Here is a 23890-nt window from a genome sequence, read left to right as displayed (position 1 = left end):
CCTTCTTTTCTCCTATGCCTTTCTCTCTTCTTTCCTCTCCCTTTTCCCCTTTTACTCCTATCCTTATTTCCAGTCTACCTGCTCTTTTTTCCTTTTTCTTTCCTATACCTGAAAATTCTGCTCTCGCAGTACCTGTACTCCCCTGTACAGTATGTTTTTTTCTATTGGGAGTAACCTATCTCTCCAACCCCGGGGACTACGGATAGTTTGGGTTTCTGACTGTTTTATTACGCAATTACTCTCTGCCTTGATTAGAGAGACACGTCCGTATTTTTTCCTTGCAATTGTTTTATAAAGAACGTGTGGCACTAACATGGTCATTTTGTTATATATCCATTGTAACATTGGAATTTTGACTGTAACGTACTGTGTACATTTTCTGTCACTTGATAATAAAAATTTAAACGAAAGATTCTCCTTGGACCAACAGTAATACAGCAAATAAAAAAAATATATATTACCAATTATACAGTGATCAATGTAAGAATGTCTAGGAAACAAACTAAACACAAAGCAAAGATCTTTCAGATCTAAAGAACATTACAGCAATGAAGCTACAGGGGTATAGGCTTAATTATAGAGGTCTAGGAAACAGGTTTAGAATAGTTTTCTTCTAAAGCTCTCTAGTTATCAAATGTTATTTGGTTACTCACGTACATTTGCAAGAAGATTTTCCATTGAAATGTTAGAAATTTTACTGAAGTTCTCAATGAAGTTCCTTGGTGCAGCAAATACTCTGAGAACTTTCTCATCTGCTCCAGACACAAACTGAAATCTTCCGATCATGGCAATACACTGCATGTCATAGCCATGAATCTGCGGGCGTGCAATTTCATGCCAGGTTATCTGTTAAAACAAAGTCATTGTTTTTTAGTATAATACACATATAATAAACAAAAAAAAAAAAACACCCAAACTAAAAATGGACTATCAAATGTTGCACATTAACCACTTCTATACTGGACCTAAATAAATAAAATAAAAATGAAATAAAATAAAATTTACCCAGAATTCCCAAACATTATGTTTTTTTTAGCAGAGACACTAGAGAATAAAATGGCGATTGTTGCAACTTTTTACGTCACATGGTATTTGCGCAGGAATTTTTCAAAACGCTTTCATGAATAAAAAAAAAAAAAAAAAAAAGAAACAGTGAAGTTAGCCGGATTTTTTTGCACAGTTGCTCTTGCTCCAACACACATAGTGATATCTCACATGTGTGATTTGAACGCCATTTACATATGTGGGCACGACTTGCATATGCGTTCGCTTCTGTGCCCCAGAACATGTGGACGGGGCACTTAAAATGTTTTTTATTATTTATGTTACCTTTATTTTTACACTTTATCTTTACATTTTTTTATCAGTTTTATTCTTATTACAAGGAATGTAACCATCCCTTGTAATAGGAATAGTGCTAGGCAGGTCTTTCTCTGCCTTTCTAGCTGAGCCCCCACTTTGTTTACATCTGCCAGCCTACATGTGCCAGGGCCTCCGAGGGTCATAGAGATGTCTGGGAACCATCTGGCGATGACTCGCCGATTGAGCCCGGGGAAGCACCGGAGGCCGTTGAAGTAAGAATGATCAAGTGGCTCAACTGCCGCTATGATTGTTCTTACGGTGCACAGAATTGCTGGCCAAAAAAAGATGATATCTGAATGATCTCTGACGTCCTTGGGCTGGGAGTGGTTAAATTTGATCATGCACATTACATTGCGATTGCACAAAATACACACAGCCTTTCATGGGGTTCGGTAAAAACTGCTGTGTAGTGGATGGGCCAACTTGGGAAATCTTGATAATTAGGCAGGCTATCGCAACACACAGCTGTTACAGATGGACTAAGGTGTCCGTTTACGAAGCAGCGATAATCCACCGACGAGATTGCTAGCATTCTCACAGAAAAAACTTCTCTTAAGTGCCGGTTTACAAAAGAATGATCATAATGAGAAGAGATCTACAAATAACGTACTTTAACTGTAAATTGCCTGGTCATGCAACACTGTACCCAAATTAAATTTATACTATTTTTTTCAAAGAATTAGAGCTTTCTGTTGGTGATATTTAATCCCCAATGTTTTTTTTAAAATTGTTTGCGATAGAAATAAAATGTACCAAAAATTATGAAAAAAAACGCCTTTTTCTTGATTTCTGTTACAAAAAATGTCAAAGGAATAATCATTCTTAATAACTTTAGGCTAAAATGTAGTCGGCTACATTTCTTTGGTAAAAAAATAACTGGAAAGAGTGTATATTATTTAGTCTGTGTGAAAGTTATAGTCTACAAACTATGGTATATTTGAAAATGGATAAATCTTGATGTACTGACTGCCTATCATTTCTTGAGGACTTAAAATGCCAGCATAAACTGATATACAAGTGGGATAATCTGCAGTTGTAATTATCCCCTTTTATGAAGAACACCTAAATTCCACAATTTTTTGGGAGTTGCGAAATGAGACATGCAGATGCCCTATTTTACATGTAGGCTCTATGCTTTTAAAAACAAATTGCCAATAGTCTAAAAGAAAGATTGACCTTTGAGACATTAAATCTTCCCACCCACAATCCTTTTATTGAACGTTCTTCAGCATGATGCCCTGTGAAAGGATATATTAACCTCTTGGCATCCGTGCTATAGCCGAATGATGGCCATGTCGCGGACCTGAATTTCCGAGAGGCCTCCCCTTTGTGTGCGCATGGCACGCGCTGTGATCACCGAGTCACAGACTCGGGTGATCACAGATCCGCGTAAGGGGCCAGTCCATGACAGCTGATCACACGATGTAAACAAAAGCTTGGTATTTTTTTTTTCTCCTCACGCCGATAGCGCGAGGAGAAAAAAAAGCCGATCACCAGCTTATCTGCAAGGGACATCGGCCCCCAAGAGGAGGCAATTCTGCCTCATCTGTGCCACCAGTACTCCCCGCCAGTGCCACCTGCCAGTGTCCACAGTGCTCACCAGTACCACCTATCAATGCCCATGAGTGCCATCTATCAATGCCCACCAGTGGTGCCAATCAGTGCCACCTATCAATGCCCATTGCCACCCATCAGTGGTCATCACTGCCACCCAGTGCCCATCACTGCTACCTATCAGTGCCCATCAGTGCCACCTCATCAGCGTACATCAATAAAGGAGAAAAAATACCTGATTGCAAAATTTTATAACAAAATATCAAACAAATAATATACATTTTTTCTTAATTTGGTCTTTTTAAATTTAACAAAAAATAAAAACTGCAGAGGTGATCAAATACCACCAAACGAAAGCTCTATTTGTGGGAAAAAAATCATTTGGGTACAGTGTTGTATATCAGCGCAATTGTCATTCAAAGTACATCAGCGCTGAAAGCTGAAAATTGGTCTGGACAGGAGGGAGGTTTAAGTGCCCAGTAAGCAAGTGGTTAATAAATGTCTTTCCTTTGATAACTAACTACTTGGCAACATTTTATACGGGTGCCAGCCCACAAACCCAGCTTAAACATGCATCTAAATCTTCCTTGCCTCTGAAGCTCAAAGGGTGAGGAAATTATGGGATGCCCAATATCTGTTTTTAACCCCATTTTTACCAACAATCATGCCACAACTGCATGCATTGCATGATATTTCAAGGCATTTGTGGCTCTTTCCTATTGACTTGCATGTGTAATGCTTGCCGCCTGCTAATCGCTGAATGTTGGGTCAAAGTAGTCACTGTCGCAAAGCGAAGCATGCACCTGTGGCAAGTAAACATTCCACTCTGCTGCCTATTTCATCGGGGGGGGGGGGGGGGGGGGGGGGGTTTGTCAGGTGGCAAAAATGTAGCTCAACCATGCATTTTTGCTGCCCCCCCCCCCCTCTTATCAATTAAGACTTAACAATTGAAAACCAGAGTGACTTCCAATCAGGTTATCACTAAGTCAGCTATGACCAAGTTCACTGCCAAATTAAGTAGTGTTGGCAGTAAAAATGCCACTGTGCATCTGTTTATTATTGTAACTGTCAGATGCAATCTATCAATGCCCACCAGTGGTGCCAATAAGTGCCACCTATCAATGCCCATTATTGCCACCCATCAGTGGCCATCACTGCCACCCAGTGCCCATCACTGCTACCTATCAGTGCCCATCAGTGCCGCCTCATCAGCGTACATCAATAAAGGAGAAAAAATACCTGATTGCAAAATTTTCTAACAAAATATCAAACAAATAATTTACATTTTTTTTTAATTTGGTCTTTTTAAATTTGTCAGGTGGCAAAAATGTGGCTCAACCATGCATTTTTGCTGCCCCCCCCCCCCCCCCTCTTATCAATTAAGACTTAACAATTGAAAACCAGAGTGACTTCCAATCAGGTTATCACTAAGTCAGCTATGACCAAGTTCACTGCCAAATTAAGTAGTGTTGGCAGTAACAATGCCACTGTGCATCTGTTTATTATTGTAACTGTCAGATGCAATCAAAGTGTAAAAAATGCAAAATTTTAAATATAGCGAGCATGGCCTGGCTAGTGACCAAGATTTATGATACTAAACAGACACTATTTAATGAACATTATCTTCTCTTTCTGTATATCTTTCTCTGTATATATTTTATGTATATGGCACTGTCATTTTTTTTTTTATTAAAATGAACATACAGCTATCACATAACACACTCTTTCCCAGCCTGTCTGCAGGGAAACAATGGCAGGAGGAGCTTCAAGTCCTCTGCTGCACATTACATGTTAAAAACAGCCATTGAAATACAAGGCACAAATACATGAGCAATAAATGGTTTATTCATAAAAATATATATTTGAAGTCAAACCTTTATTATTTTTAAATGATATGAAATATACAGCCTCCATTATGTTTAGCCGTTTGGGTTGTCATTTACCAGAGCGTATACACCCACATGTGTGACTATAGTCACATGGACTGTTCAGATGTGATCAAGGAAGAAATGATCGGCATAGAAACACACTAAAAACTGAGCATGTGCACTAGTTGCCAGTAGCTGTTCTGCAGAATCTTCAGCTGCAGTGGGGACATGGAAAGGAGGGAGGATAAGGGAACAGCAGGATAAACCAGGTTTTCTTTTTCTTTTGTAGAATACAGAAAACAAACCCCATAGAGACAGAGTATAAACAACATGTAATACAGAATTTATTGATAATGATGCAATGATGGGGGTTTAATGACACTTTGATTAAAATTCTGATACTTTAGGAAGAACATTGAGCACCCTGAGGACATTTAACCTAGAAACATGGTGAAAATAGGGACCAACACACATGCAACAAAGCCACAATATCTTTCCATCTTTCCTTGGCTTCGTTATGCACATTAATATACATTTTTACCTGGGGTGCCCAAACTTTCGATCCCCACTGTACCTCCACACAGGCTGCATTCCTAGTGCTGGAAATAATAAAATAAAAAGGGCACACCGACCTAGTGCATTACTAACATAATTATATACATAAAAGGTATTCTACTTAAAATGCATCACAAGTACAGGAATGTAAAGGAATACAGACAAAACCACTCCCAGGTCCACAGCTCTCAGTCAGTGGTGTGGTAAGCCTAAAGGTTTTGAGGGTTCAACCCTCTTCCTCAGACCTGGTTTATTACTCCCTTTACTGTCTCACATTGTACTCAGGTGCATTATAACCCTTTGACGCCCTGTGAGGATCTCAAATGTATACAAAGCAGAGGAGTACACCTACTTAACGAGCATACCAGAGATTCACTCACTGACCATCCCTGGGCTGACTATTACTCTTTGGCGATCATGTTTTCACCCACATAGGCAGTATAGCTCTAACAGCCTTCTCTGACCATTATCTATAGCCTGCTGCGTACCTAATCTTCTAATCCAAATCCTATGCCTGAGCCGCAGAGCATTTGCTCAGCAACATATACAAAATGGAAGACATTGGATAGCAGAAATGTCTTGCTGACATTACCGATCAACCTTACTTCAGTGCCCAAATACCCTCCCTTGTGGCACAGCATGCCTAAATCATTACCCCCATGGGCACTATACATAGCAGACATCGAACACTACTTCATGGACTAGGCATCTTGAGACTAGCCGCTCTCTTCTCCATTAAACCCCCCCACAAGCAAAGGGATGGTTTGCCCTGGCTATTCTGGAACCCTCTGTATTTTGCTTCTACCGTGCATCCAGAAAGTATTCACATCACTTTACTTTTTCCACATTTTGTTATGTTATAGCCATAAGGCTGGAATAATCCAAAATGAATTCATTATTTTCTTCAAAATTCTACAAACAATACCCCATAATGACAACGTGAAAGAAGTTGGTTTGAAATCTTTGCAAATTTATTAAAAATAAAAAAAAAATAAAAAAAAAAATAAATATCACCTTTGGCACCAATTACAGCCTCAAGTCTTTTTGAGTATGATGCTACAAGCTTGGCACACCTATTTTTGGACTGTTTCTTCCATTCTACTTTGCAGGACCTCTCAAGCTCCATCAGATTGGATGGTGTGTATTTTCCGATCTCTCCAGAGATGTTCAATGGGGTTTAACTCTGGGCTCTGTCTGGGCCACTAAAGTACATTCCCAGCCTTGTCCCATAGCCACTACTTCGTTATCTTGGCTGTGTGCTTAGGGTCGTTGTCCTGTTGGAAGATGAACCTTTGCCCCAGTCTGAGGTACAGAGAGCGCTGCAGCAGGTTTTCATCCAGGATGCTTTGTACATTGCTGCATTCATCTTTCCCTCAATCCTGACTAGTGTCCCAGTTTCTGCCACTGTAAAATGTACCCACAACATAATGCTGCTGCCACCACCATGCTTAAGTGTAGGGATGGTATTGGCCAGGCGATGAGCGGTGCCTGGTTTCCTCCAGACACGACCCTTGCCATTTAGGCCAAAGAGTTCAAGCTTTGTTGCATCAGACCAGAGAATCTTGTTTCTCATTGGTCTGATTTCTTCAGGTGCCTTTTGGCAAATTCCAGACAGGCCGTCATGTGCCTTTTACTGAGGAGTGGCTTCTGTCCATTCTACCATACAGGCCTGATTGGTGGAGTGCTGCAGAGATGGTTGTTGTTCTGGAAGGTTCTCATCTCTCCACTGAGAAATGCTGGAGCTCTGTCAGAGTGACCAAGGGGTTCCTGGTCATCTCCCGGACTAAGGTCCTTCTCTCCAATCACTCAGTTTGGCCGGGTGGCCCGCTCTAGGAAGAGTCCTAGTGGTTCCAAAGTTTTTCCATTCACGGATGATGGAGGCCACTGTTCCCATCGGGACCTTTAATGCTGCAGAAATGTTTCTGTATCTTTCCCCAGATCTGTGCCTTGATACAATCCTGTCTCGGAGGTCTACAGACAATTCCTTGAACTTCATGGCTTGGTTTGTGCTCCGACATGCACTAACTGAGACCTTATATAGGCAGATGGGTGCCTTTCCAAATTATGTCCAATCAATTGGCCTGATCAAGTTGTAGAAACAGCTCAAGGATGATCAGTGGAAACAGGATGCACCTGAGCTCAATTTTCAGTGTCATGACAAAGGTTGTGAATATTTATGAACATGCAATTTTTATTTTTTTTGGACAAATTTGCAAAGATTTCAAACAAACTTCTTTCACGTTGTCATTATGGGGTATTGTTTGTAGAATTTTAAAGGAAAATAATTAATTTAATCAATTTTGGAATAAGGTTGTAACATAATGTGACAAACTAAATATGGAACTAAATATGGAAAAAGTGAAGCACTGAATGCTTTCCGGATAGACGGTATACCAATGTGTGGGCTTTTCTGCAACTTTACTTCTTAGATTAAGTTACCTGCACCCTTTTTATGAAATTATGCCGTACCCTGCTTAATACTTTGATGTGTGCATTTTGCTGGGATTTCAACAACTCAGACATTGCTTCCTATCAAAAGGCTTTTGAGATGACAGACTTTCGCGCCAGTAAGTAGGCTTGGGCATTTCTATTTTTCTATTTGTGTCCAGGAATTCTAGTTGTCTGTACTCTTCTATGCAACAAGATTATGTCTTGCCTGACACTTCTGTATATTTTGCGCATCTGGTTTAGGGACTTGTGGCGTGGATGGAGCTGCCTGCAACCAATAATCTACAGTACATGACAGAACTAAAATAATACACATTATTCTGCCCAGCTTAGATTAATGTAACCAATGTATACACCATACCTGGATGATCCCCTGGGAAGCTGGGAATTACCAAAATAGACAGCACTACTTCAGTGATCCCCACTTGCTTCAGTGTCCAATGTAACTATGTACACCCCTCACATTTTTGTAAATATTTTCATGTGACAACACTGACGACATTACACTTTGCTACAATGTAAAGTAGTCAGTGTGAAGCTTGTATAACAGTGTACATTTGCTGTCCCCTCAATATAACTCACACAGCCATTAAATGTCTAAACCGCTGGCAACAAAAGTAAGTACACCCCTACGTGAAAATGTCCAAAGTGTCAATATTTTTTGTGGCCACCATTATTTTCCAGCACTGCCTTAACCCTCTTGGGCATGGCGTTCACCAGAGTTTCAGAGGTTGCCACTGGAGTCCTCTTCCACTCCTCCATGATGACATCACAGAACTTTTGGATGTTAGAGACCTTGCACTCCTCCAGCTTCCATTTGAGGATGCCCCACAGATGCTCAATAGGGTTTAGGACTGGAGACATGCTTGGCCAGTCCATCTTTACCCTCAGCTTCTTTAGCAGGGCAGTGATTGTCTTGGAGGTGTGTTTGTGGTCATTATGTAAGAATACTGTCCTGCGGCCCAGTTTCTGAAGGGAGGGGAACATGCTCTGCTTCAGTATGTCACAGTACATGTTGGCATTTGTGGTTCCCTCAATGAACTGTAGCTCCCCAATACTGGCCGCACTCGTGCAGCCCCAGGCCATGACACTCCCACCACCATCCTTGACTGTAGGCAAGACACACTTGTCTTTGTACTCCTCACTTAGTGTCTGCCACACACGCTTGACACCATTTGAACTAAATACGTTTATCTTGGTCTCATCAGACCACAGGACACGGTTCCAGTAATCTATGTCCATAGTCTGCTTGTCTTCAGCAAATGGTTTGCAGGCTTTCTTGTGCATCATCTTTAGAAGAGGCTTCCTTCTGGGTATGGTCTGAGCACCGACAGGCTGACCCCTCACCCCTTCAACCTATGCAGCAATGCTGGCAGCACTCATAGGTCTATTTCCCAAAGACAATCTCTGGATATGATGCTGAGCATGTGCGCTCAACTTCTTTGGGGGACCATGGCGAGGCCTGTTCTGAGCAGAACCTGTCCTGTTAAGCCGTTGTATGGTCTTGGCCACCATGCTGCAGCTCGGTTTCAGGGTCTTGGCAATCTTCTTATAGCCTAGGCCATCTTTATGTAGAGCAACAATTATTTTTTTCAGATCCTTAAGCCCCATACACACTATCAGTTTTTCTGCTGAGCTTTTTCTTCAGATTTAACAAAACCATATAACATGAGTTCAAACTTAGGAGTTTCAATTTGTATGCAATCAGGCAGGCCCTTGCACTACATGGTTTTGTAAACCTGAAGGGAAAAACTCAGCACAAAATGTGTGTATGGGGCTTTAGAGTTCTGTTGAACTTCCAGTGACCAGCGATAAGTGAGAGGGAGTGAGAGCAATAACACCAAATTTAACACACCTGCTTCCAGATTCACACGTGAGACCTTGTAATGCCGCGTACACACGATCAAACAATCGGGTGGAAAAGTCTGGGAAACTCAAGTCCGCCGGACAATCCCCCCCGTGTGTAGCCACCAGCGTACTTTTTTGACCCGAAAGTACGGTGGACTTAGAAAGTAGTTTTGCACTCCAATCTTTCCTCCGGACTTGCATTTTGGCGGACAATCCGGCTGTGCGTATGCCAGTCCGCCGTACTTTTGAAATGAACGGACTTTTCCCGCCCGGAGAAAAGTCTGCTCATTTTGAGCAGGTCTCCAGCTAGGCGGGGCCCGCAAAGGAGACATCGCTGACGCCTCCACCTGGTATGGACTTAAAGGGGAACCCCAACGCTGAAGAAAAAAAAAAAAATCGGCATGTGGGTCCCCCCCAGGTCCACATCAGACCCTTGTCCGAGCATGCTAACCGGCCGGCCAGGAAAAGGGGGGGGGCGAGCAAGCTCCCCCCCTCCTGAGCCGCGTGCCCTCAACATGGGGGTGCCTAGGGGAAGGGGGCCACACGGCCTCCCCACCTCAAAGCACCTTGTCCCCATGTTGATGAGGACAAGGGCCTCTTCCCGACAACCCTGGCCGTTGGTTATCGGGGTCTGCGGGCGGGGGGCTTGTCGGAATCTGGGAGCCCCCTTTAATTTGTCGTCACCGCCTTCTGTTCTTCTCTTCTCATGTTGACTCGTCGCTCCCTCCGCTCCCAATGACGGGGACCGGATGCGCGGAGACTTATATAGGGACATCACCGAATGATGTCCCCGCCTATTATGATGTCACAGTCCCAGCATCCTCTGGGACTGTGACACCATAATGGGTGGGGACATCATCCGGTGATGTCCCTATATAAGTCGCCGCGTGTCCGGTCCCCGTCATTGTGAGCGGAGGGAGCGATGAGTCAACATCTGAAGAGAAGAGAAGAACAGAAGGCGGCGACGACGACGACAGCGGCGACAGAAGACCGGGCCACCGCCTGTAAAAGAGCTATAAGAAGGCGCGGTGGCCCGGCAGAACAACCAAAGTGGGGGACAAGACCCCCGAAGTCGGAAGAAGAGGCCGGCGGCGAGGAAGAAAGCCGGGCTCCTTTACTAGTAAAAGAACTAGAAGAAAATAACGGAAAATAAAGAAGACCCCCGAAGACGGAAGACCCCCGGAGCTATGCAATAAACTATTTTTACCCTGTGTTGTGTTTTTTTTTTGTACTTTTTTTTCACAGGTGAATCGGTAGGGGTACATTGTACCCCATACTCATTCACATAGGGTGGGGGCCGGTATCCGGGGGCCCCTTATTAAAAGGGGCTCCCGGATTCCGATAAGCCCCCCGCCCGCAGACCCTGACAACCAACGGCCAGGGTTGTCGGGAAGAGGCCCTTGTCCTCAGCAACATGGGGACAAGGTGCTTTGGGGTGGGGGGGCTCGCTCGTCCCCCCCTTTCCTGGCCTTCCGGGTAGCGTGCTCGGACAAGGGTCTGATGTGGACCTGGGGGGGACCCCTACGCCAATTTTTTTCGGTGTTGGGGTTCCCCCTTTAAGTCCATACCAGGTGGCGGGGCGAGCGACGTCTCCTTCACGGGCCCCGCCTACCTGGAGACGCGCTCAAAATGAGCGGACTTTCCTCCGCGTGTGTGGGCGAGTCCGTTCATTTCAAAAGTACGGCGGATAGTCCGGCGGACTTAGTACGCCATATTAGTCCGCTGAAAAAGTGCCATGTGTGGGCAAGTAGCCCGTTAGTCTGGCGAGAAGTCCGCCAGACTAAGTCCGCTGGATAGTCCGCTACGTGTGTACGCGGCATAACACTAACAAACACATAGCACCGAGGAGGGAAAATGGCTAACTGGGCCCAATATGAAAATTTTCATTTAGGTGTGTACTCACTTTTTCCAGAGGTTTAGACATTAATGGCTGTATGTTGAGTTATTTTGAGGGTACAGCAAATTTACACTGTTATACATGTTGTACACTCACTACTTTACATTGTAGCAAAGTGTAATTTCTTGAGTGTTGTCACATGAAAAGATCTAATAAAATATTTACAAAAATGTGAGGGATGTACTCACTTTTGTGAGCTACTGTATATAACATACATGGTCGATTTCCCGGGAAGATGGAAATCACTTTAGACACCACTACTTCAGTGATCGCTGCTTGCTTCCAGGTCCTGTACTGAATGGCCAACCTGATACATTGTGGAAACCAGAGGTTGGTCAATCAGCAAAGGTGTCATTCAGAGAATGCTTTGTATTTTTTAACTGAGTGCAAAACGTTCTCATCTGGATAAAGTGGAAAGACTGGTTTTGTGACCTCACACTCTCCCACCTCATCCAATCAGAGAAAGTTTTGCTTTCATTTAGAAAATGAAAAGCATTATTATAAAGTCGCTCATGCAGAGCAGACAACCTCCTGTATTCACAATGCATCATGTCCGCTGCTTACCAAGAGACCTGGAAGAAAATGGAAATGACTGACATTGTGGTATATACTTCAATGAGTTCCAGCTTTCAGGGTAATTGACCAGCTATGGTAAATCTATAGTTACACTGGTCCAAGTTGGACCAATGTAACTATGTAAAAATATACCATGCCTGCAATCCCTCTTTAACCACTTTAACACCAAGCACTTTCGCCCTTCCTGCCCAGGACAATTTTCAGCTTTCTTTTTTTCCAAATCTTTTATTTATATCAAGGACAAAGACACACGAAATACAACATCCATAAGAAATAGGCACACAGGCCATCATGGTATGCCATGAACCGAGAAAACCCCCGTAACCCATAGGAGGTGTGCAGATATCATTAAAGAACATTTAGTCTCTGAGGCGTCCCCCAAGCTCACCTGGGGCCCTGGGTTTCACCAAAGCGAGAAGATATATAACAATTTCTATGGGTCTCAACCATGCTGTAGTATGAGGTATCTTTCAGCCCAGGGGCTTCCTGTACCACTGGATGGTTCCGGGAGTCTCGTTCCTTATTTTGTGTAAAAGCAGAGCAGCCTGGGCTATGAGGTTCTCAATAGGATCCCCCACATCCAAGCCGCGTGCCACAGTTAGAAGAAGCAGAGAGGGAAAGGAAAGGAAGAAAAGGGAAGGAGGGAGAGCACAAAAGAGGGGGGGATGGGACATCAGAGGGAGAGTAAGGGAGGGGGGGGGACCAGGGGCGCAGCCAACGCGTCCAGCTCTAGTCGTGGGTGCAGGTCAGTACCACCCGCCATCGAACACCCTCCAGTTCCAGTCACAAACTGTCCCAAAAGAGATGTTCTAATCCGACAGGTCATTCTCCAAAAAGGGCCCGTCCTTCATCTGAGAAGATAAACATGTTCCAGGCGGACCATGTTTTGGTAAACTGTTCGCTTTGATGGCGGGCCGTTAGGATTAAATCTTCCATTTTTTTGATCTCCTCCACCTTCTTAAGCCACAAGCTAATAGTTGGAGGCTGCGTAGACTTCCAGCACAAGGGGATGCAGGCTTTGGCCGCATCCAGTAAGTGGGGAATCAGCGATTTTTTGTAGGACTTGCGCGAGCTAGTAGAGGCATGGAGTAGGTAAAGCGCTGGGTCTGCCAATACAGGGCGTTCAGTAAACCTCTGTATCGTAAGCTGTACGGTTTTCCAGAAACTGCTCCAGGTCAGGGCAGGTCCAGAAAACATGGAGGAGTGTCCCCCTCTCTGCCTGACACCTCCAGCACCTGTCCGAAGAGGAAGGGAAGATTTTCTGTAATTTCGCAGGGGTATTATACCATCTGGTGACTATTTTGTAATTGGTCTCTTGAGTTTTTGTGCAGATGGAGGATCTGTACGTAAAGTGAAGGATATTTTGTGTTTGACGCGTCGTGAAGGTGCACTTCAACTCCTTCTCCCACGCACTTAGGCAACTGAGTTGGTGGCTACCCGAGGGTTCAATCAGCAATTGGTAGGTGGCAGAGAGGGTATGTGGCAGAACACCCTCTTCCGAGCACAAGGTCTCGAAAACGGTTAACGATTGGTCAGTACTATTGGGTGGAGGTATCGATTTAAGAAAGTGGCCGAGTTGGAGAGCCCTCCAATAGTCTAGACGGAAGGGGCCTACCGGATTCGTGAGATCACCCGCGGATGCCCATTGTCCGTTTATCACGAAATGGGAGGCTTGGTAGAGGCCAGATGCCTTCAGTGAGCGGAAGATAGGGTCCGTGTATCCCGGGGTAAACTCTGGGGTGCCCAGAATTGGGCGTAGCGGGGAATTTCGAGATGTAAGGCAGGAGCGGGTAAAGAGAATGGAGCAGAGTCGCGTGGTCGTACCTATCAGGGGATGGTTCTTCACAGCGTTTGGTAGGAAATTGTGACACCAAGGGGCCCTAGTCAAGGGTATCGGACACTGGGTTTGTTCAAGTCGGGTCCATAATTTAGTGGTTTGGTGGCGATTCCAGTCGATAAGTCTGGTCAGGTGTACCGCTTGGTGGTATTTACGGAGGTCTGGGACAGCCAGTCCGCCAAACTGTTTGGGCAACATGAGCTGTCGCCTGTTAAGTCTAGGCCTCTTATGCGCCCATATAAAATCAAAAAACAGGGCTCTGGTCTGGTCAAAGTACTTAGAAGGGATTTGGATCGGAAGGGCCTGTAGAAGGTATAAAAACTTGGGGAGGACGCACATCTTAAGGATATTGCATCTCCCAAACCAGGAATGAAGTCCCGTGTGCCATTTGGCAAGTAGGGTTCGAACAACACTCAGCAACGGGGGGAAATTGAGGGAGAATACCTGGGATATTTTGGGGGGGATAAAAGTGCCCAGGTAGTTCAGGGCCGATTCAGTCCATTTAAATTTAAAACTAGCTTGGAGGTCTGTGAGGAGACGTTGGGGGACTCCTATGCCCATGGCTGCAGACTTGCTGAAATTAATTTTCAAATTTGAGAGTTTACCGTATGTTCTGAATTCATTCAGTAAATTTGGGAGAGAAACCTTTGGGTCGGTAATTGAAAACAGCATGTCGTCTGCATACGCTGCAATCTTCTGTTGTGAGTCTCCCATACCCACCCCAGTAATGTTTGGGTTAGCTCGCACGGTACGCAGAAACGGTTCCAGTGACAGGGCGAAAAGGAGCGGGGATAATGGGCATCCCTGGCGCGTTCCGTTCGTAATTCCAAAGGAGTCTGACAGGACCCCATTGGCCCGAACACGCGCTGAAGGGCCATCATAAATCGAGCTAATCCATTGCAACATGGTGTTGCCCAATCCTATATGCTTGAGCACAGAGGACATAAATCGCCAGTTCACCCTGTCAAAGGCCTTCTCCGCGCCCGTGCTTAAGAAAACGCATGGTATCTTGGTCTTATTAACCACATGTAGAAGGTTGAGGACTTTAATTGTATTGTCCCGCGCCTCCCTAGTTGGGACAAATCCAACCTGATCCAAATGGATCAGGGAGGGAAGGTGAAGCTGGATCCTGTTAGACAGTAATTTAGTAAAAATTTTTAGATCCACGTTGAGTAGGGAGATCGGTCTATAGTTCCCGCACATAGTCGGGTCCTTCCCTTCTTTGGGGATCACTGCGATATGTGCCGCCAATGTGTCACGGTGAAAGGTGGTATTCGAGCCTATTGAGTTAAAGAGTTTATGCATAAACGTCTCCAGGGATGGGAGTAGGGTCTTATAGTACTGTGCAGTGAGTCCGTCCGGTCCCGGGGCTTTCCCTAGTTTAGTGACTCCGATAGCGGAGCGTATCTCCTCTATGGTGATGGGTTCGTCCAGCAGTTCGCTTGTCTCCGTGGAGAGCTGGGGCATACCTGAGCTGGTCAAGTAATCTTCTATCTGCGTTTGTAGGGGGGCTGGGGTCTGAAGGTTGTAGAGGGCTGCGTAGAATTCCCGAAACTCTCTCGTAATATTTTGTGGGAGTGTGATTTTTTGGCCGGAGGGCGCCCTAATATGCGGTATATAATTCGCCAACACCTGATCTCTCAGGGATTTGGCCAAGAGCTTGCCGCATTTATTCCCCGACTCGTACGAAACTCGACGACAGATCTGAATTGCCGCCTTAGCACGGAATTGCATCAGGTCAGTAATTTGTTTGCGAAGGAGTAGGATTTCTGCTTCTAAAGCGGGAGTCTGGGCATGTTTGTGATGGGCCTCAGCCCGGTTCAGGTCACATAGGAGTGACGTCAACCGTGCAGAGCGCTGTTTCTTAACACGAGATCCATGTTTAATTAATACCCCACGGATCACCGCTTTGTGGGCTTCCCATACAACGCCGGGGTCACTGTCTGGGGTATCGTTGGTGTGGAAGTAACAATCCAGTTCCCTCGCCACATCCTTAAGTATTTCTTCGTCCTGGAGGAGGCTTTCATTTAGTCTCCAGGTCCTAGATCTGGAGGTGTGAATGTCAGTCAGGGCGTAAGACAAAAGGACAGGGGCATGGTCAGACCACGTGATCAACCCGATCGACGTGTCTCTAACGGCGTGGAGTTGGGAGTGGGGGATGAGGAAGTAGTCAATCCGTGAATACTGTCTATGTGGCGCGGAGTAAAAGGTGTAGTCCCTTTCTGTCGGGTGAGTAAGTCTCCATGCATCTATTAGTTGTGCTTTGTGCAAAGCACGGGCAATACGTTTCCTAGTACTAGGTGTTATTGAGGAAAGTCCGGAAGACGTGTCCTCCGTGGGGATCAGGGGGATATTAAAATCTCCGCCCAACAACAGTTGGCCCTTTGAGAACGCTAGCAGTGTGTCAATCATTTTGGTGATAAACTGGTCCTGATGACTGTTAGGGACATATATGTTCGCCAGTGTCACGTCAATGCCCCCTATCTTGCCCCTCAAAAACAAAAAACGTCCTTCCGGATCAGTCTTTAGTTCCTCGCAAATCCAAGGAACGGTGTGGGAAATGAGTATGGAAACACCCCGGGATTTAGCATTCCCATTTGTAGAGTGGTACCCCATTGGAAAGAATTTGTTCTTCAAAACAGGGAAGTTGTCCCCTTTAAAGTGTGTCTCTTGGACGAATGCCAGATCTGTCTTAAGGCGTCTCAGATCCTGGAGCAGCATGCGCCTCTTTTCGGGGGTATTCAGGCCTCGCGCATTTAGCGAGAGCACGTTCACTGCCTCCATGGTCTCCGGGGGCAGGGAGGGGAGGGGGTGGGAGCCAAGGGGAGAGCGGGAGGAGGGGGTGGGAAAGAAAGAGAGGGATTAAGTGAGAACAGAGCAGTAGAGAGGGTAGAAGGAACAGGTAGTAAAGAAAGTTATGCCACACTTACAGAGTGTGGAAACAATTTCTATAAAAGAAGCACTTATGTGCTGAGACGCTCACCAGTGCAAGCCTGGTAACTGAGCGCAGGCCTAAGTGGGGTCGCGGAAAGAAAACAGCCAGCAAGGGTCTCGCTGACCGTTCCCTCCCCATCCCAGATGTAACGGTATATAATGAGGTAAAAAACATGGACGGCTGATAAATAACAAATAAAAACAAAAACTAGAAACCAAAACAATCAATCGAACAACAGATGAGGGAGAAGCCCCAAAGCTGAGAATATATAATAAAGTAACATGCCTCAGGTTATGCAAAACTAATCCATAGATCCATATCTATATGCAGACAGAGCACCCAGTCACTATCATGTGTATACCGTACGAACACATCAGAAAAAGGAAAAAAAAAAAAAAAAAAAAAAAAAACCCACAACCCTCCCATAACATGAAGTACACCCCTGAATAACTGAACTGTGAGTGCATCGATAAATAGTAATCCCCTAGGGTTAAGGTCATTCATGAGAGCTGCATTCCAACCCCCTCCCCCCTGGCCAAACGTGGCCAGATTCCAATAGAGAAGGAGAGGAGTGAACCGCACTGCCTCCCAGGCCAATGGGGCAGGGGAACTGGAAATAGGAGCGTGCCGTCATGCTCGCAGAGGTGGCCGTTTTGCAAACAGGAGCAATTGCAATGACTCCGTCCAGTCAATGTCTTTTCAGTGTGTAGCACCGAGTCATAAATGCAGGAGGATATTGTAGCCACCCAAGGTGTGTACACGCTTACCCCCCGGTACAAGACCATGTGTGAAATAATCAAGCACCATAAGAACGTCAGGGACCAAAGCCTGGGAGCAGTAACGACCTTGGCCATCCCCACGGGGTGATGTAAGCCAAGGGCTGGGATGATGAAGGCTCCGCACTTCATTGTGAGGTGGAACAAAAGAGCAACCAGCTCATCTCTAAGGTGATGTGGGTATCATGGGTGTAGCTGACCATGTGATCGTGTCTGGCAAGTAGGATTAGCTCACTTGGGAGTAGTCACTATGGACGTGTATAGCCTAGCATAACGGGGCAGACAACAGGCGGTGTGATCAAGACTCACGTGCATCCTCAGCCGAGGGTGTCCGGGCTCTTCTCCTGCTCCTCTGCCGGCGTGGTGGTAGAGGGTTCCGTTGAGCGGCAGGGCCCGGGCGACCAGAAGGGCGAGGGAGAAGGGTAAGCCAATTCGGTACTTGGATCGGCTCCACACCCAGAAAAGTGAAGAGAGCCGGCAGTTCTGCTGGTGTACGCAGGGTAAAGGAGGTCGTTGCATTGCGTATGATGACTGCTAAGGGATATCCCCAGCGATATGTGTATCCTTGACGCCTGACCAACTCCAGAACGGGTCTCAGTAGGGCTCTTCTCTGTAACGTGGCCCTGGAGAGGTCTGGGAGGATCTTAATGGTAGCGCCATCAAATTCCACGTCTCCTTGCTCCCATGCCTTGCGGAGGATGAGCTCCTTCTGGTTGTAGTGATGTATCCTGCAGAGCACGTCCCGGGGCCTCTCTGGATCGGAAGATCTTGGACCGAGAGTTCTGTGGGCACGATCCAACTCCAGGGACTGCGAGGGATTGCCCAGGACCTGTTGGAAGATAGCGGTAGCAGTCGCCGCCAGATCCCCCGCGCCTGTCGCTTCCGGGAGACCTCGCAGCCGCAAATTGTTGCGTCGGCTGCGGTCCTCCAGGTCCTCCAAGTGGAGTTGCAGGTCGATGGCCGTGGCAGCTTGCGATTCCTGCGAGCGTTCTAGTGCCAGCACTCTCTGCGTAACAGCGGCTAGCGACAGCTCCCCGGTATCCACGCGGTCCGTGAGGGTGTGCAATTCTGCTCTGACCTCCTGGATGTCTCTGCTATGCGCCTCTTCAATGCGGAGGATGAGGCCCTCTATATCTGCTTTGGTGGGGAGAGTCTGGAGGATAGCAAGCAGATCTGCCGTCATGCTGGACGGCTGTGTGGATGTGTCAGCCATATGAGTGCGGAGGACTGCAGGTGTTCCCGAAGGGGGATCCAGGGTGGTGGATGCAAATGGGGAAGCCTGCAAGTCCGGCGGGTTATGTGCTGCCTCGTGCGGTGCCCGCGGCGAGGCTACAACGGCGCCCGGTGACAGTCTCTGTGCGCCTCGGAAATACAGCTGAATGCCGCTCCGTGGGGTAGCCGAGCGGGTGTCTCCCGCCGCCGATCTCGTCCTATACCGCCTGGGGGTTATCATACCTCGGTATGGATTGCTAAAAAGCCGTCTGTATTGCGGGATGGGGCAAGGTGGCCAGGAGCTCCAAAAAATCCCGTCCTCACTCGGCCATTGCTAAGCCACCCAATTTTCAGCTTTCATCCCTGTCGCACTTTGAATGGCAATTGCGTGGTCATGCAACAATGTACCCAAACTAAATTGTTATCATTTTCTTACCACCTTTTTTTTGGTGGTATTTGATCAACTCTGGGGTTTTATTTCTTGCAAAACAAACTAAAAAAGACCGAAATTTTTGAAAAAAAAAAAAAAGTTTTCTTAGTTTGTCATAAAATTTTGTATTCTCCTTCACTGATGGGTGCTGATGAGGCGGCACTGATGAGTTGTCACTAATATGTAGAATTGTTGGGCACTGATAGGTGTCACTGATATGCAGCACTGATGGCACCAATAGGCGGCACTGACAGATGGGCACTAATAGATAGCACTGATGAGGTACTGACAGGTGTTACTGCTGGGCACTGATTGGCACTGTGGTGGGTGTGGATTTTTTTGAGGGGGCACTGGCAGCTGTTGGGCACTGATTTGCAGCTGATGGGCACATCCGATGGGGGCTGTGCTGATAATCAATGTGCTGACTATCAGCACAGACCCCTCCTGACAGGGAGAGCCGCCGATCGGCTCTCCCTGTCAGAGTGAACGAAGGAATGCCATTTACCAGCACTTCCTGGTTCACGCGACGATCACCTGTGATTGGTCACTGCTGATCACGTGGTAAGAAGCCTCTGTCAGAGGCACGTTGTCCTGCTGGACATTTGATGCCCAGTCAGGATAACAGAACAAAGCGCTGCGCAAACTGTTGGCGCTATATAAATCCTGAATAATAATAATAACTTCCCGGCCGTCATTCTGCTATAGGCTGGGCGGGAAGTAGTTAACTACCTCAAGAGACATTCACCCCCTTCCTGCCCAGGCCATTTTTCAGCTTTCAGTGCTAATTTCTGTTGCAAATGTTTTTGCTAATAATCATTATTCATTAATTTAGGCCAAAATGTATTTGACTACATTTCTTTGGTAAACATAGCCTCAGTGTATATCATTTAGCCTGTGTGAAAATTCTAGAATCTACAAACCATAGTATATTTAAACATTGATCCTGATGTGCTGACTGCCTATCTCATTTCTAGAGGACTTAAAATGACAAGACAGTACAAAAAAAAACTAAACAAAAAAAATAAAAAAAAAGTTATAAATTGATTTACATGTTAATGAGTGAAATAAATATTTGACCCCTTCGCAAAACATGACTTAGTACTTCAGCCGGGAAGGAAGCCATCAAGTACTAAAGCCAAGATTTAACAGTTCATGGCCCCGTCCAGCATCCCTTTGATGCAGTGACTTTGACCTGTCCCCTTAGCAGAAAAACACCCCGCAAAGCATAATGTTTCCACCCCCATGTTTGACGGTTGGAATGGTGTTCTTGGAGTCCTTGGTAGCATTCCTCCTCCAAACATGACGAGTTGAGTTGATGCCAAATAGCTTGATTTTGGTCTCATCTGACCAAAATACTTTCACCCCGTTCTCCTTTGAATCATTCAGATGTTCATTAGCAAACTTCAGATGTGCCTGTGCATGTGCTTTCTTGAACAGGGGAGCCTTGCAGGCGATGGAGGATTTCAGTTCTTCATAGCGTAGTGTGTTATCAATTGTTTTCATGGTGACTACGGTCCCAGCTGCCTTAAGATCATTGACAAGATTCTCCCATGTAGTTCTGATCTCATGATCTTTGATACTCCATGAGGTCAGATCTTGCATGGAGCCCCAGACTGAGGGAAATTGACAGATATTTTGTGTTTCTTCAATTTGCGGAAATTGTTGTCACCCTCTCACCAAGCTGTTTGGCAATGGTCTTGTAGCCCATCCCAGCCTTGTGTAGGTCTACAATCTTGTCCCCAACATGCTTGGACAGCTCTTGGGTCTTGGCCATGGTGGAGAGATTGGAATCTGATTGATTGCTTCTGTGGACAGTTGTCTTTTATAACGGTAACAAGCTGAGATTAGGAGCACTCTCTTAAAGGGCATGCTCCTAATCTCTGCTTATTACCTGTAAAGATAACACCTGGGAGCCATAAATCTTGCTAACCGATAGGGGATCAAATACTCATTTCACTCATTTAAATGCAAATCAATTTATAACTTTTTTGAAATGAGTTTTTTCTGGATACTTTTGTTGTTATTCTGTCTCTCACTGTTAAAATAAACCTACCATTACAATTATAGATTGATCATTTGTCAGTGGGAAAACATACAAAATCAGCAGGGGATCAAATACTTTTTTCCCTCACTGTAGGCAAATGAAAAAAAAATATTTTTCTTTTACACAAAGTTGTCAATTAAGAAGAGATTTCCAACACAAAATCATAGGCATACTTAGAATTACACCTAAAAACACATTTTGCTATACCTTTCGAGTATGGCTATACCACATGTGAGACTTTTTTCCATATTGGTACTGATAATATACTGGACATTGTATCTTGTGTATCACATAAATCATAATTGTATCAAAACCAATGTACTGTAATCATTGCCTCTATATGAGTGGTTAGGGAATATATCTTGTTTAACATCACCTATAGCATTTCAAGTTCCTATAAGCCAAGAAAGCCTAGCCTACTGGTACCTGGCTGCCCCCAGGAATGCGATGTTCACTGGCAAGGAAGTACAGTGGGGTGAAGAAAGGAAGAAGAAAAAAAAATTGTTCCAGGAGTGCAGTTGTCCGCAGAGGATGGTGGGGACTGGTATCTCACAGAAACATATTTGGGTGTGCAGATGGGTTAGTTTAGGTTGCAGGCAGAGACTGTTTAAAAAACAGGCAAAGGACCAGTCCAGGCAGGCAGAAATGTGGTCAATAAATAGGACACGGTTAGTACAGGTGGCAGGTAGAGCTAAAACTGCACTGTAGTGGTGGTGATGAGAAAAACTATTGCTGGCTTACACTGGTCTGGTAACAATCAGGGACACTGTTGCTGGCTTATGCTGGTATGGTGATTAGGGAAATATGACGGTTGTGCAAATGATCAGGGATTGGTGTAGAAGTGATGAGGGACACTTGAACTTGTGTGGCAGTGATCAGGGACATTAGGACTGGTGTGGCTGTGATCATTGACACCGAATGGGTGGCAGTGATTAGGAACACTGACTGGTGTGTTAGTGATTAGGGATACTGGCTGGCAGCACTGGTGTGGTGATATTGTACTGCTGTGGTGGTGATTAGAGATAATGGCTGGCAGCACTGACACATACTGTATCAGAGAAGCCAGCCATTGTAACGTGATCACTGCCACAATAGTACAATGTTACCATAGAGACAATGCACTTCCTCTGGTGACAGGAAGGGGGAAAAAAAGTGTGTGTGTGTGTGTGTGTGTGTGTGTGTATGTATATATATATATATATATATATATATATATATATATATATATATATATATATATATATATATATATATATATATATTTTAACATACTGTCACCAGAGCAGTGTAGTGTTACTACAGTGCCACTATAGTGCTATGGGGAGGGGATTAGGAAAATCATAGTAGTTTTCAATGGTATCACGAATGACAGCCATTATTTACTACTGGACATGCGATTGCTGTGACTGGTCACAGCGATCATATGGTACCAGGATGGAGAACAGGAGCTCATTACACAGAATGGTGTTGTACAATGACAGGGCAGGCAGTGGTTAAAGTACAACTGAATTCAATTTAAAAAGTGAAGATTTGTTATAGGGAACTTTTAGAAGATTTTATTGTGTCTAAGCAATACCCTGATAAAAATGTATCTTTGTTCTTGAACTCCTGCTGAAAAAGAAAAAAGTGAACTTCCAAGTGAGAGTGTGCTAAGGCACTGTTGTGCCTACAATCTTCCGACTTCTAGGAATGTCTGAATTGAATTCAGTCCAGAATGGTTTTATTTTGAAAGCATTGGTGACCAATTCTATTAGACATATTACAGGAGTGGCAATGGAAGCCAAGTTTGCTCCTAGCTTTGCCAAGGCATTTCGTGGGAATCAGAGTATCCTCAGCAATAAACCTGAGCAATTACTTTTTCACAACAGTTTCATTGAGGAGGCGTTCATGATTTGGGAGAATGTATTGCACCAACTTCTGGGCCAACTTAACAGCCACAATAAGAACATTGTACTGAACTAGCACATATAGTACATCCAACCACAGTTACTTTTTTAGATGTAGATTTTTTTTTGTTAAAAATGGTAGATTGTATACTAGGTCTTACTTTAAAACTCATAGACGGGAACAGTTTTATTCTCCTCTCTAGTTGCAGAATATTCTGAGGGGCATATTCTTGAGAATGAGGAGAAATTGTAAGTCGGCATTGATTTTTATCACCAGTAACATTCTCAAGAAGATGTCCTCTAAAAAGTTTATACCGAGGAGGAGATTTATAGGGAGATTGAGAGGGTTCATAATTCAGAGAGGAGTGATGTTTTATTAGACAGCAATAAAAAGAAAAAGCAACTCAAAAGGAGGTGATACAACTATAGTTTTGGGTTTTAATATTCAATACAAACAGATTGAATTATTTTTTTGGAAATGTTAGGGCACTCTAAAGAAAAACAGAGACAGACATCTGGGGACTATTTTATCTGATGGACCTTGTCTTATGGCCAGAAGTGCCCCCAGTTTATAAGGAGGGCACCAACATTTTTAGACCCCACAGGCTTGTCTGCCTGTGGTTGTTGCCATGCATTCAAAACAGTCACCAACAATGTAAAAA

At 45.0% G+C, this 23890-nt stretch overlaps 1 protein-coding gene across 1 annotated transcript in view; it reads right to left on the bottom strand.

The window, feature by feature from the left end:
* ELP2 (elongator acetyltransferase complex subunit 2) overlaps positions 1-23890 on the bottom strand; it is a 373658-nt gene that overhangs the window by 126980 nt on the left and 222788 nt on the right. Inside the window, exon 13 of the mRNA XM_077492004.1 lies at positions 658-846. Within this exon, the coding sequence (XP_077348130.1) occupies positions 658-846 (189 nt within the window). The remainder of the gene's footprint in view (positions 1-657; positions 847-23890) is intronic.

The sequence above is a fragment of the Lithobates pipiens genome, unplaced genomic scaffold (genome assembly GCF_037356315.1).
Source record: "Lithobates pipiens isolate NorthernLeopardFrog02 unplaced genomic scaffold, aLitPip1_a1.2 Scaffold_19, whole genome shotgun sequence".
NCBI lineage: Eukaryota > Metazoa > Chordata > Amphibia > Anura > Ranidae > Lithobates > Lithobates pipiens.
Note: the sequence above shows the minus strand (reverse complement) of the source record. Positions and strands in the feature narration are given on the sequence as shown.